Source organism: Lipotes vexillifer, unplaced genomic scaffold, assembly GCF_000442215.2.
Source record: "Lipotes vexillifer unplaced genomic scaffold, Lipotes_vexillifer_v1.1 scaffold382, whole genome shotgun sequence".
Lineage (NCBI taxonomy): Eukaryota > Metazoa > Chordata > Mammalia > Artiodactyla > Lipotidae > Lipotes > Lipotes vexillifer.
Window position 1 is genome coordinate 6,281,078 of NW_006780611.1, and position 12,870 is coordinate 6,293,947.

The window sequence follows — 12,870 nt, forward strand, 5'->3', positions numbered from 1 at the left end:
GGAGAAGGACCAAACAAGCAGATAAAAGTTTTATGTTTAAGTTTTTCTTATCTCGCCATAAAATATGAATTTTATTTCATCATCACCAACTGGAGTTTGGAAGTTTGAGCTTTTGCATAACAACTTAAGTGTCCTAGTCACATTGAAGGAGTCCTCTACATTGGTGCATTTTGTTCAAATTCAGCTTAAAAGTTTTAATCAAAGACTTCCCTGGTGGCGCAGCGGTTAAGAATCCGCCTGCCAATTCAGGGGACACGGGTTTGAGCCCTGGTCCAGGAAGCTCCCACATGCCATGGAGCAACTAAGCCCGTGCGCCACAACTACTGAGCCTGCGCTCTAGAGCCTGCAAGCCATAACTACTGAGCCTGCGTGCCACAACTACTGATGCCCACGTGCCTAGAGCCTGTGCACCACAACAAAGCATAGCCCCAGCTCACCACAACTAGAGAAAGGCCGTGTGCAGCAACGAAGACCCAATGCAGCCATAAATAAAAAAATAAATAAATAAGTTTTAATCAAAATACTCAGCAACTGAAGCACAAAAAAAACCCTTTAGTCTTTGAGCTTTCCAGCAAATTATAATTACTGAGAAGCTGCAAATGGGAAAATAACGAAACGCATCCCTATGGAAGCAACAGAACTTGAACAACTAGGACGATCAAAGAATGATTTTTGAAATTCTGTAACTGCACTCAGCTTGGGAAGACGCCGGTGTGGTCGGTGCGGTACACCGATGGTCGTGCGGGGAACCAGTGTCTCTGGACCTCGGTCTCCCATCCTGGGCACTCCCTGGAATCCCTTCCGGTTCCGACCGCGTGGAGGCTGGAAGGCTTCACTCCCGGCATCCCCTGGGGTAGCCGCGGGCTGAAAGAGAAAACACCGCCCCGACCAGGCGCGCGTGCGCACGCGCCGGCCGCCCCAGGCCACAAACGCATTACCCCCGCGCGCTCACGCACGCGCAGTGGCGCGCTCATACCCTTCGGAAGGCCCGGCTTTTGGGTTCCCCGGGTCCTGCGCCCCAGCTTTGCGCCCCCGCTGCCTTCGGCGAGCCTGGAGGCCAGGCGTGCGGGCGGGCTTGCGGGCGGCGGTGGGCGGGGAGCCCAGAGGAGGGCGGGGCGGGCTGGCGGGCGGGCGGGAGGAGTCGAGAGGGCCGGGCCCGCGGGCTGCGGCGGCGCTGGACTTGGCGCTGTCGCTGGTGGAGGCGACATGCAGGCCGACGCGAGGCTGGACCGCGGCAGCCGGGTCCTGACGCCGCAGTCGGCGCCGAGCTTGGAGCCGGACCCGGACCCGGAGGAGGACGCGCGGGCCCGGGCCAAGTTCGCGGCGCTGCACGGCCCGGCGCTCCGCGCGTCGGGGGTCCCCGAGCGGTACTGGGGCCGCCTCCTGCACAAGCTGGAGCACGAGGTGCGGGCTGAGGTGACGCGAGGAGGGCGAGGCGCCGGGCGGGGAGACCCGGAGTGCAGGGCGCGCCCGGAGCGCCCCGGGCTCCCTTTGAGAGGCGCCAGGGAAGCTGGGATGCGGGTCCTCGAGGCGCGCATCCTCCAGTCCTGGTCAGCGCGAGCCCGGGGCGCGCCGGGCGTGGGTCGCTCTGGACCCTTCTACCAGGAAGGGTGTGGTCTGCGGGCCGGCTGTTGGCCGAGAGCTGCTGGGGTAGGGCGGCCGAGGGCCTCCTGGAGGACGCGTGCGGAGGAGGTTGGGCGGGCGCCTGGGGGAGTTGGTGGCTGCGAGGAGAGCGAGCGCGTTCCGGGGCGGGGCGGGGCGGGCTTCGGTGAGACGCGCAGCGGAGAGTTGGGGGGCGGCGTTGACGGCCGATGCAGGGAAAACGGCCGGTGGTTTGAGGATGAAGAGTCACGAATGCCTTAACGACCGACTTTAACTCCATGGCGGTTTGTGGCCTAGGAGGGGCGGCCAGAGCCTGTACCTGTGGCCCTGGTCCTGCCAGCATCTGGGGCTGGGCCAGGGCCGCGGCGAGAACTGGATCTGAAATGAACTTTGGCTCCCGTTGTGTGCCAGGCCCTGTGCTGCGTCCTCCACACATCTGAGCCCAGAGCAGTCCTGGGGGTGGGGGGTGGTAAGATTCATCACCCCCACTTTATACAGTGCAGAAAACAGGCTCAGGAAGAGGAAGTGACACTCCCAAGGTCTGTCAGACTTCAGAACTAGAAGCTTGCTTTCAGCCACTACCTGCCTCAGGGAAAACAGACGTCCAGCGAGTTTGTGTGGCTTTAACTGTTTAGGTCATAGAGTTCTTTCGTGTTTCTTCATTTGATTTGAGCCCCGGGTCACCTTCATTTTGCATATCAACGAAGACAGGCTGTGGGAGGTGGAGACAGAATCTAAACAAAAATGAAAAGAGCTCACATGCTTCAGGGGTCTCCCTTTTTGTGGGGTCAGCTCCTTTCTGCTGGCCTGTGCTCTAGCCTGTGTCTCCAAAGGGCCTCCGCAGGGTCCTGGCTGAGGGGTGGGCCTTGGGTTTCGGTGGTTTGCCCATGTGCTGAAGCCAGAGCACATTCACGGGCCCTCTGTTGGGGCCTTCTGAGCTGGAACCAGGCTCCTGCAGGGGCTGCCTCCTGGGCCGAGACAGACTGAGCAGTGCAGGTGGCGAGGTGGCACCCTGGAGCCAGGAAAAGGCTGCTGGACAAACTGCACCCTTTCAGCCAATCTCTCTGCCTCTGAAATCAGGGTTGGACCAGGTACCTTCCTGCCCAAAACACAAGTAGTTTCTATAAAAAAAGGTGCAGTGTTATTGGTACCTACCTTTTGTAACAGTGAATTCCCTTCCCCCTTATGACTTGCCCTTGATTCGCCAGCATTTCCTGAGCACTTAACGCTAGTCCCAGGCCTGTGCTGGGCGGGAGGGGACTCCAGCGGTTTGTTAGGATAAAAAGGTCCTTGTGTACTGGGTGAAAGGAGCACGAGGTGGAAACACCCAGGCTCCGGCCCTGCCAGCCTCTGTGGGCAGTGAACTCACCTGGGCAAGTCACTTGCCTATCTGAGTCCAAGTCTCCCTCTGGAAAGTGAAGACCAGGAAACATGGCTCGGACTTCCACGGTCTTGGTGGGGGATTGGGTGGAGAGGCATGCCCAGCTCATAATCACCAGGGTGTAATGTCCCCTCCATCCTGGCTGCAAGATCTGCAGGCTGCCTGGCCACTGTCGCTCTGCTGAGGGACAGCCAGTACTTTTCCGTGACCCTCCCTTGCCGTTATGGGTTATGGGCAGAGCTGTGAGTCACCACTGCCAGACCCAAACCTGCAGCCATTGTTCTGACAAACCTGCTGCTGTGGGCCCAGGTGTGGGGGACGTCCACAGGTACCTGCTGACCAAGGAATGGGGCCCCTCCAGCCCCCCACGAGCCAGGGACCCCGGTGCCTTGGAAAGGATGGGGAGTGTTTTACAGTAAATTTCAGCTCTTTTCTGTCTGCAGGAACTTCCCAGCTGCAAAACCATTCCCCTTCCTTACCTCGTTAGGGCCTCCTCCAGTCCCTCTGTGAGGGGATGGTGGTCACCCCCATTTCACAGCTGGGAGAAGCCACGCCCTGTACTGTCCCCTCCCTCCTGTCAGGTTTGGCGGTAGAGGGCTAGAGATATGGGGTTCTGGGTGGAAGCCCAAGGTGTGAGTCCCAGCCTCTGAGCTGCTCTCTTCTCATCTCCAAACTGGAGGGAAGGTAGTGGCTTCACCCTGGGATTGCGGTGGGGGCTCTGGGGGGGGGGGGGGGGCGCGGGGGTTGTTAAAGCCGCCGTCCCAGAAAGTGCCCGAGCTCCCCTGTGGATGGACCTGGTCGGCTCCACAGCCCTTCCCGCCCCAGCTTCTCTGCCTGGAGTCCTTGCGCCACCACGGCGTGGCCACACGTTTAAATCTTCCCCTTCCTTCACCGCTTACCTCAGGTGACTGCTTCCCCGTAGTCTTATCTGGCCCTCCAGGCCCCCGCACCACTTACCTGGTCCTCTCAGATGGCCCCTCTGCCACTCGGGGCAAGGTCATGAGTGATTCATCCTCACACCCCCAAGTGCCCATCCTGCCCAGCACATCCAAGCTGTTTGTGCCTGAATAGATGGCTGATTTCCAACTACTGGGATGAGTTTATCTTCTGTTTTTAATAGAGTCATGAGAAAGGTTTTAGGGGCAGCTGGCCTTTGCTGAGTCCCTGCTATATGCCACAGACTCTGTGTGTACTGTTTGATGTATCGCTCTCAGCTCTCCTGGAAGGTGGTTGATGTCCCCTTCCCAGGTGAGAGACTAGTCTCAAAGGTGTCGTGATGGTAGCAAGGGCTTACAGAGGGTTTGCCAAGCTTAGCCTCTTCTAAGCTCTTCAAGTGTGTTAATCATTTAATCCTCCCAACAAGCCCCTCAGGTAGGTTCTCGTATTCCCATTGTATGGATGGGGAAACTGAGGCACGGAGTAGTTCAGCGTCTTGTTCAAGGTCACATAGCCTGGCTGCAGAATCTGCCCTAAGGCCCCTTGCTGACTTGTGGCAGACACCAGGTACATGAGTGTGGCTATATGGGGACCGACTGGCTTGTCACCTTCACCAGCTGCATGTGGTTGGCAGTTGCCCTTTGCCAGGGAAACTCAAGGAGCAAGGCCCTTACCTTCTGTCCCATCCTGGCCCAGGACCTCAGTAGACTAGACCCAGGCCATGGTTTGTGCAGACCTGGGCTGGCGTGGTGGCGTCAGGAGGCTCTTGGGCCCCTGTTTCCTTCTGGGTCACCTCCGCTGCCCTGGTGTTGGGTTGGTGGTGCTGGTTAGAACAAAGTTGGGGTGCAATCCCTAGCCACCAGGATCCTCACTCTTCCAGTCATTGCCAGTGTGACCGGAGCCACCTGCTCTGCTTTTTGAGCCGCATTTTCCCTGTAATGCAAGAGGCCAGACTAGATATCATGGGACACATGCATGCAGTCCCACCTCCAAGCTTGGGTCCCACGGGCTGAGGGGCCTGGGACGATAGCGCCAGCGATAGTGGGGGAGGTTAGGGCCTCATTCTCACTGATTAGGAACCCATCTCCCCACCTATAAAATGGGTAGCTGGGCAGTACAGAGGTCCTGCTTCTCCTAGGGGATCAGTTTGTCCTCGAGGCCGGGGTGTGGCGGAAGGAACGGGTCAGGAGTGGGGTCTCCTGCCAACACCCCCTCCTGTGGCCCCCAGGTTTTCGACGCTGGGGAGATGTTCGGGATAATGCAAGTGCAGGAAGTGGAGGAGGATGAGAGTGAGGACGAGGCGGCCCGGGAAGCACGGAAGAAGCCCAACCCAGGCGGCCAGCTCTGCTACAAGGTCATCGTGACCAATGAGGGTGGGCTGCAGGCGGCTGACCCCAACAGGTAGGAGCCATAGGCCGACGCCTTTCATCCGCACCGTGGCCCTCAGGGCCGGGCTCCCTTTTACAAAGGTGTCACCAAGGCCGTGGCCACTAGGGAGGAGCTGTCATCGCGAGCACGCGTGCTCCTGGGTGCCAGGCGCTGGCGCCTTAGCCCTGAGACAAGGTCCTGTCAGCCCCGACACTGGCGACGCTCCTGCGTGAGTCGTGTTTCATGCTCTCCTGAGAGCAGCGTGGCCCCCCCCCCCCGCAACGCCTCTTAACTGTCCCAGCGGTCCCTCCGTGGAGGTGTGACAAGTTCCCGTTTTGCCGATGAGGAAACAATGGGGAAGGACTTGCCTAGGGTCACACAGCTGGTTAAGATCGTGGGTGTCGACCCGAGGGCAGCCTGAACTCATGAGCCCGGGCTTTTCCAGGGACCCCGGGCCTCGCCCCGGTCCCTGATGGATTTCCTTGCTTGAGGGTGCCGAGGCGGGGAGTGGGCCTGGGCCTGGCACGAGGCCACAGGGTACAAAGGCTAGAGCCGAGACTGGCCCCCAGGCTTCCTGCTTCCCAGGGGCCAAGAGGGGCTGTCCTCCGCCTGGAGAGGCCCACAGGCCCCTCGGCCCGACTTTGCTGGAATCCTGAGGGAGAAACTTGCTGGCCTCTGGGGGTTTCCGGGCCCCTGTAACCGTAGCTCCTCCAGGAAGTCTGGCTCCTTCACCAGCCCCTGGTGGGGTGGGAAGGCCCCCACGGGTCATGACAGCAGCCAAGCTCCTCCACCCCCGTGCCCTCCGACTCAGAAACTTGCAGGCTCCCCTTTCTCGTTAAGTTCGGTACAGCAGACCCACGCGGGCGCCTGCTCTGCTGCCGCCTGTGCCAGCCGTGGGGCTCGGGCTCAGCGGCCACTTCGAGCAGCTCCCGGCCTCTGCCCCCTCCACGCATACCGCCAGGCAGGTTTGGGGAGGGATGGGGCCGGCGTCTGGGCTGGAACCTGCTCCACCGTCCTTCCTGCTCCTGGGCCTTTCTTCCCTCCAGACCTCTGTGAGTCCACCCCACCCCGCCCCAACGGCCAGGCCCCAGCCTCCATCCTCCCCCGCCCCCACCATGTCCAGCAGCCATTGTGTGCGTCTGCCCAGGTCACCCCCAGACGCTCCACTTTGAAGGCCTGGCCATGTCTCACACGGTCATAAACTCTACGCACGAGGACAGGAATAAATCATTTGTTTCAGGATATGCGAACAAAAAATAATATAAGTGCAGTAAAATAACTACTGCTGAGCTTGCCCCCTAACCTAAGAACCGGAGCGGTGGCTGTTCCTTCCATGTTAGCAGGGGGCCCGGGCCAGGGCTGCTTCCCCAGCATGCAGAACCCCGTGCATTCAGAGCCTCCGAGTCCAGCAGGGCTTGGATGGTGTCCGGGCAGCCTGACCTGTGGGCTGGGGGCAGTCATGTCCTTGGGCCTGCAGTGGGGACACCCTACCCTCCACCACGCTGGTGTGAGAGCTGTGCAGCTGGCCCACCGGGCTCCTGCAGAGAGACTGGACTGTGTGGACTGCAGGTGTCCATACACGTGGGGACTTGAAGCCTCTCCCGCAGAAATCCCTGGCGCTTCCCAAGAAGTGCCCGGAAGTCCTGGGCAAGCACGAGTGAGCTCTGAGAGGGGCTCCTTTGCGTGTCTGCCTGCAGGTAGCAAGGTTGGGGGTCGTGGGCCTGCCCTCCAGCAGTTCAAAATCCAGTTGAGGACAGTTAACTGTCGCGGTGATCGCTGTATTGATCGCTGTATTGATCACTGAATACGTGAGGATTCGGTGTACAGTCAGCATGCTGTTTTGTCTCATTTGATGCTCTCATCAGCCTGGTGATAGGGGGTAGGGACCGTGTTGCCCTGTTTTAGAAACTGGAAAAGGGAGAGGAACTGTCCCAGGCCCACATAGCGGGTGGTCGGCAGAACCAGGATCCCCACCCAGGCCTGGTGCGGCGTCCAGGCCTCAGCCCGGCCTCTTCCTCAGGCGGATCCCGCCTGCTGGCCCTCTTTCCACCCTCCCTTCTTGCCCTGCCTGCATGGTAACCTCGCGCTCACCTGTAACCTGTGCCCGCAGCATCTTCCTTATCGACCACGCCTGGACGTGCCGAGTGGCGCACGCCCGCCAGCAGCTGCAGCAGGTGCCCGGGCTGCTGCACCGCATGGCCAACCTGATGGGCATTGAGTTCCACGGCGAGCTGCCCAGCACCGAGGCCGTGGATCTGGTGCTGGAGGAGATGTGGAAGTTCAACCAGACCTACCAGCTGGCCCATGGGGTGAGCGGGCAGCCGGGCCCCAGGGGAGGCAGACAGGCCTTCGCTGTCCCGTGCCGTCAGGGCTAGCAGGAGGCATCCTTTTACCCCGCAAGTGAGCAGACTCATCTTGTGTGGCCGGTGGAAACGACCCTGGTTCCCCATGGCTCTGTCACGGGCCTGTTACTCTTTGCCTAAGGCCAGCCAGTGCCGAGGACCCAGTTGTCCATGTGGCCTTTGGACAACCCTCTCCCGGACCCCAGTGACCTGGCTGCGCCTCTCTCCTGGCCTCTTCTGGTTCCGTCACCCTCCTAAAAGCCCTTAGTGATACCCTACTCCTTTCGGGAGTAGAACTGAGTCCCTTCAGCATGTCCTTGGGCTTACATCACCACCCCCCTCCCCGGCCTCCCCAGACCCACCCTTACGTTCCAGCCCCTCACCACCTTCAGTCCAGGAAAAGGCAAAAGTTGCTTCTCCTGATCTCAGCTTAGCTGTTGCCTCCTCCAGGAAGCCTTCCCTGAACTCAGAGGTCTCCCCCCTCCTCCGCCTGCACATAGAACCAAACACATCCATGTAGCTACTAGGCTAAGTGCCTTCTTTCCATACACCTTTGCCACACACGTGATCACACCGCTGCCCGCTGGCCTGTTGTCCTTGTCTGCCAGGGCAGGGCCGCCGGCCCGGAGGCCACGGGTTCAAGGGATGAAGGCGTGTGTGGTAGGTGCTCCAGGCTCTGAGAGTTGGGCATAGACGGGCCAGTGGTAGGTGTTTGGGTCGGGGATGCGTGGAAAGGCGTGCGGACGGGAGGGACGGGGAGGCGGAGCAGTGGGCGAGGGTGGCGTGTGCTCTGCCCGCAGACGGCCGAGGAGAAGGTGCCGGTGTGGTACATCATGGACGAGTTCGGCTCTCGCATCCAGCACGCGGACGCGCCCAGCTTCGCCACCGCGCCCTTCTTCTATGTGCCCCAGCAGGTGGCCTACACGCTGCTGTGGCCCCTGAGGGACCTGGACACGGGCGGTAAGTCAAAGCCCGCCCACCCCAAGGAAGGGCCGGCGCTTTTCTGCCGCCCCCTGACTGCCCGCGTGTCCTGGTGCAGAGGAGGTGACCCGGGACTTCGCCTACGGAGAGGCCGACCCTCTGATCCGGAGGTGCGTGCTGCTGCCCTGGGCCCCCGCCGACCTGCTGGACCTCAGCTCTTCCACGCCCGAGCCAGCCGACGAGCACTACCAGGTGTGGCCTCCAGCCGCGACCCTTGGGCCTGTTTGCCTGGTGGCTCCTGGAGCTTTCTCCATCCAGTCACCAAATGTTGCTGAGCACCAGCTGACTGCCATGGGAGGGAGAGGAGAGCTTGGGGGTGTCTGAGAGACAAGGGGCTCAGAGCTCAGGGAGCAGACGTGAGCTGCCTGGGGCCACACAGCTTGGCGCCAGCCTGGAGCCCAGACCCCAGGGTCCCGATGCTGGGAACCGTCCTTCCAAAGGGTTGGGTAGAGCTGGTGGACTGGAGGTCAGGGCTGCTGTTCCCTGTTTTCAGGGGCCGGGGGGTGGGGGCAGTGGGCGCTCTGTGGCTTGGCTGTGAATCCCAGCTCCGTACCGTTTCTCCATTTCCTGACACCTCCCTCACCAGGGATGTGAGGGCACTATGTTCAGACGGCATGGGATGTCTTCTGGCTCACAGTAGGCCCCCAACAAGTGGTCGCCATGGGTGTCCTTGCTGGGGATGACGGCAGTGCTTCAGTCCGTGGTCTGGGTCCCACCAGGGACCACTCACAAGTGCCTGGCTGGTGGTGAGTTAGTGCAGGGCCCAGTCCGTGAGGCAGGCCAGGTTAGGGACCCAGGGTTGGTGCAGCCTGGGGTGGGGCAGCAAGCAGAGCCTGTGGGAATAGAACCAGGCAGGGCTGAGCAGGAATTAACACCCTGGCCCTCTCTCCTCCTGCCCTGCCCTCTGATCTCCTGCCACTGCTTCCCGTCAGCTGGTCCCAGTTGGAAACCAAGAGATGCACAGGCCTCTGCTTAGCACTTTACGGGCATGCTCTGCTGTAATCCTTACATTAGGACATGTGGATCTATTTTTATCTTCATTTTACTGAGGCACAGAGAGGTTAGGTAACTTGCCAAAGGCCACACGGCTGGTGGAAGGGTGGGAGTCCAAAACCAAGGGGTCCTGGTAACTTGTGGGCAGAGGCTCCAACCTTGCCCCACATGGTGAAGTTTCCCTGCTTCCACCAGCATATCACATGCTCACTGAATGCCCCAGAGGATTGTGCAAAGGAGTAAACTAGTTAACTCGCATTAGAGGGGGAAGCGTGTGTGGCGTTAGCTGTTCTGTGATGCTGCTGACTGGGAGGGCTGGGCTGGCACTGTGGCCCTGTTGGCACTTTTCCCTATGAATTTAACCTAAGCCGGTGGTAATTGAACTGATCCTGTCAAAAACTCAGGGATCACCCTTCTCAGTTCAGAGGTGTGTTTCAGAGCCTCATAGAGTGCCTGCACCTGGTAGGTGCTTAAACACTTGAAGAAGTCAGTGAATGCGAAGGGGGGAGGTTTAAGAATGGCTTGGGATGCCCTCCACTGGCCAGAGAGAGAAGAGTCCAGACACTGGTTTTCTAAAGCGTTCTGGTTGTTTTTCCCCATTTGACCCATCTGGACCAGGCCTGTGCCCTGGGGTTGCATGTATTAGTTAGCTAGCGCCAGGTAACAATTTCTTCCAAAACATAGCGGCTCAAGACAGCAGACATTCATTATCTCTTGCTTTCTGTAGAGAGGTGGAGAGAGGCCCGGCTGGGTGCTTCTGGCCCAGGGTCTCTCGTGAGCGCGGTCAGGCTGGCATCTGAGGCTTGATGGGGCTGAGGACCGGCCCCCACGTGGCACACTCACACGCCTGGCAAGGTGGCGCCGGCTGTGGGCAGGAGGCCTCAGTTCCTCCCCAGCCGTGGGCTTCTCCGCGGGGCTGCTTGAGTGTCCTCGGGACATGGTGACTGACTTCTCTCGGAGGAGGTGACCTGAGAGAAGGCGGGGAGGAGACTGCAGGGCCTTTCCTGAAATAGCAAAGTGTTGATCCACGTCTTTCTATTTGTTACAAGCAACTCATTCAGCCCCGCCCACGCTCAAGGGGAGCTGAATGAACTCTGCCTTTCAAAAGGAATATAGAAGAGTTTATGGACATGTTTTATTTTATTTTATTTTATTTATTTATTTATTTGGCTGCGCCGGTGTTAGTTGCAGCACATGGGATCTTCATTGCCACGTGTGGGATCTTTTCAGTTGCGGCATGCAGGCTGTTGGTTGCAGCATGTGGGATCTAGTTCCCTGACCAGGGATCGAACCCAGGCCCCCTGCACTGGGAGTGCGGAGTCTTCACCGGGGGGCCACCTGGGAAGTCCCTATGGGCATGGTTTAAACCATCACACCGCTTAAGCTCAGAGCAGCTTTTGGGGGCTCCCCGAGGACCAGGTAGCCCCCTCCCAGGACAGGCTGGGCACCTTCTGGGCTGCTTGTGACTTGGAGGAAGCATTTAGAACAATGAGCAGATTTAGAGCAATGTTTACATTGTTCTTCTGACACAAAACAGGCTGTCCGGCACCTGAGGGGCCTTGAGCCCCAGAATCCTGGGATGGGGGTGGTCAGAGGGCTCTGGGCGCTGCAGTGCCTGCGAAGGGCTCTACCTGAGGTCCAGGTGTGCCCCCTGGGATCCCTAAACCCTGATGTACAGGATGGGGAGGCGTGTGCTCCTTTCTTTGAAGGTCTGTTTCTACCTCCAGTGTTTTCCTTCTAGGCCATTTTGGAGAAAAACAAGGAGAAACTGCCACTGGCCATCAAGCCGGCGGTGTATCCCTGCGACCACGTCTTCAGGTGCGTAGCCCACCCTGCCCCCAGCCTGTGCTGAGCCTTTGCCTCGGTCCCTTTCCTCACACACGCCTCACAGTCCCCACAACTCCTGGAACAGGCCTCAGTAAGTCCTCTGCCCCCTGGCAGCACAGCAGTGACGGAAATGCCGTGGGCGGGGTCTCAGGCTCACGGAGAGAGCGCCCGAGCAGTGAGGGTGAGCTGGGGTGCGCGCGGCCTCTGGAAGCAGGGAGCCAGTGCCGACAGTGACGGTGCTGGACACCCAGGAGAGCCACTCAGATTGCTGGGGGGGCCGCGCCCAGGTGTCTGCAGGTGTGGGCTGGCAGCTTAACGTAAGGCCGGGCAGGCCAGCAAGCTCAGGCTGGACCCGGGGTGGAAGCAGATGCTCCCTTTTTGCGGGTGAGGAAGTGGAGGTCCTCAGTGACGCCGACCAGGCGTCCAGCTGGCTCGGCGGCGGCAGGTCCCAGGTCAGCCAGGGGCAAGTTGGCCTCTGTTTCCAGGGGGAAGCCCTCCCTCTGGCTGCCCACACCTGCTCCAGCTGGAATGGACACCATGCTCCACTGGCCTCCTCCCACTGGCCCTCAGCCTGGCCCTCCTCCCTTTACCTGAGTTCACCGCCTAGCATCCCTCCACCCCCTCAGGTCGGAGGCTGCACGGAGGCCCCCTTAGCCTCGCCCCCTCCCCACAGCTGTGCTCCACGCCCCAGCCACGGACTAAGCGCCCCTTGCCGGCCCCGCCCGAGCAGCCAGCTCCTTGCCTCTCTTCCTCCCTGGATCGCCGTCCAGGGCCAGGTCTCCCTCCCGCCTTGAAACTCCACAGTGTGGACGCATCCACCACCCCCGGCAGACAGGCTCCCAGGCCCTGTCCTCTCCGGGCCAGGGCCGGGCCGGTGTGGAATGAGGCCTTATCGGAGGCACGTGTCTCGGCCACATGCTCACCTGCAGGCCCCCAGGGCGCCGGCTCTCTTCTCTGAGGGCAGAGGTCCCAGCGTGTGGACCCGTCCCATCTCCACGGGGGAGGAGGGAACCCGTGCCTGACGGGACGCTCGGGTTCTCCTGGTTCATCCTCGGGAGGAGCGTGAGGTGGCCCTGTGGTGCCATTTCACAGGTGGGGGACCCGGGGTCGCCGGGGTCCGAGTGGCCCCGTCGCTGGGCAGACAAGCGGAGGCCGTGGGGCGGAGCCCGGCCACTGACCTCCGCCCGCCCCGCCCCCGCCAGGGTCTACACGGACGTCCAGCAGGTGCTCGGCCACCTCAGCCACCCGCGCTTCACCTTCACCCAGAGCGAGGCGGACGCCCACATCCTCTTCCACTTCTCACACTTCAAGGACTACAGGTGAGGCGGCTCCCAGCGCGGTCCCCGCCGCCGCCCCCGGGGCCCCCGCGCCGCTGACCGGTGGCGCCTGCCTGTGCCCCGCAGAAGGCTGAGCCGGGAGAGGCCCAGCGTGCTGCTGAAC

At 60.6% G+C, this 12,870-nt stretch overlaps 1 protein-coding gene across 1 annotated transcript in view; it reads left to right on the forward strand.

The window, feature by feature from the left end:
• Positions 1 to 1,206: 1,206 nt before the first annotated feature.
• The window catches only part of TTLL12 (tubulin tyrosine ligase like 12), a 17,834-nt gene continuing 6,170 nt past the window's right edge, over positions 1,207 to 12,870 (forward strand). The window contains exons 1-8 of the mRNA XM_007453934.1: positions 1,207 to 1,404; positions 5,148 to 5,320; positions 7,398 to 7,596; positions 8,430 to 8,589; positions 8,669 to 8,802; positions 11,345 to 11,421; positions 12,633 to 12,749; positions 12,834 to 12,870. Of these exons, the coding sequence (XP_007453996.1) occupies positions 1,207 to 1,404; positions 5,148 to 5,320; positions 7,398 to 7,596; positions 8,430 to 8,589; positions 8,669 to 8,802; positions 11,345 to 11,421; positions 12,633 to 12,749; positions 12,834 to 12,870 (1,095 nt within the window). The remainder of the gene's footprint in view (positions 1,405 to 5,147; positions 5,321 to 7,397; positions 7,597 to 8,429; positions 8,590 to 8,668; positions 8,803 to 11,344; positions 11,422 to 12,632; positions 12,750 to 12,833) is intronic.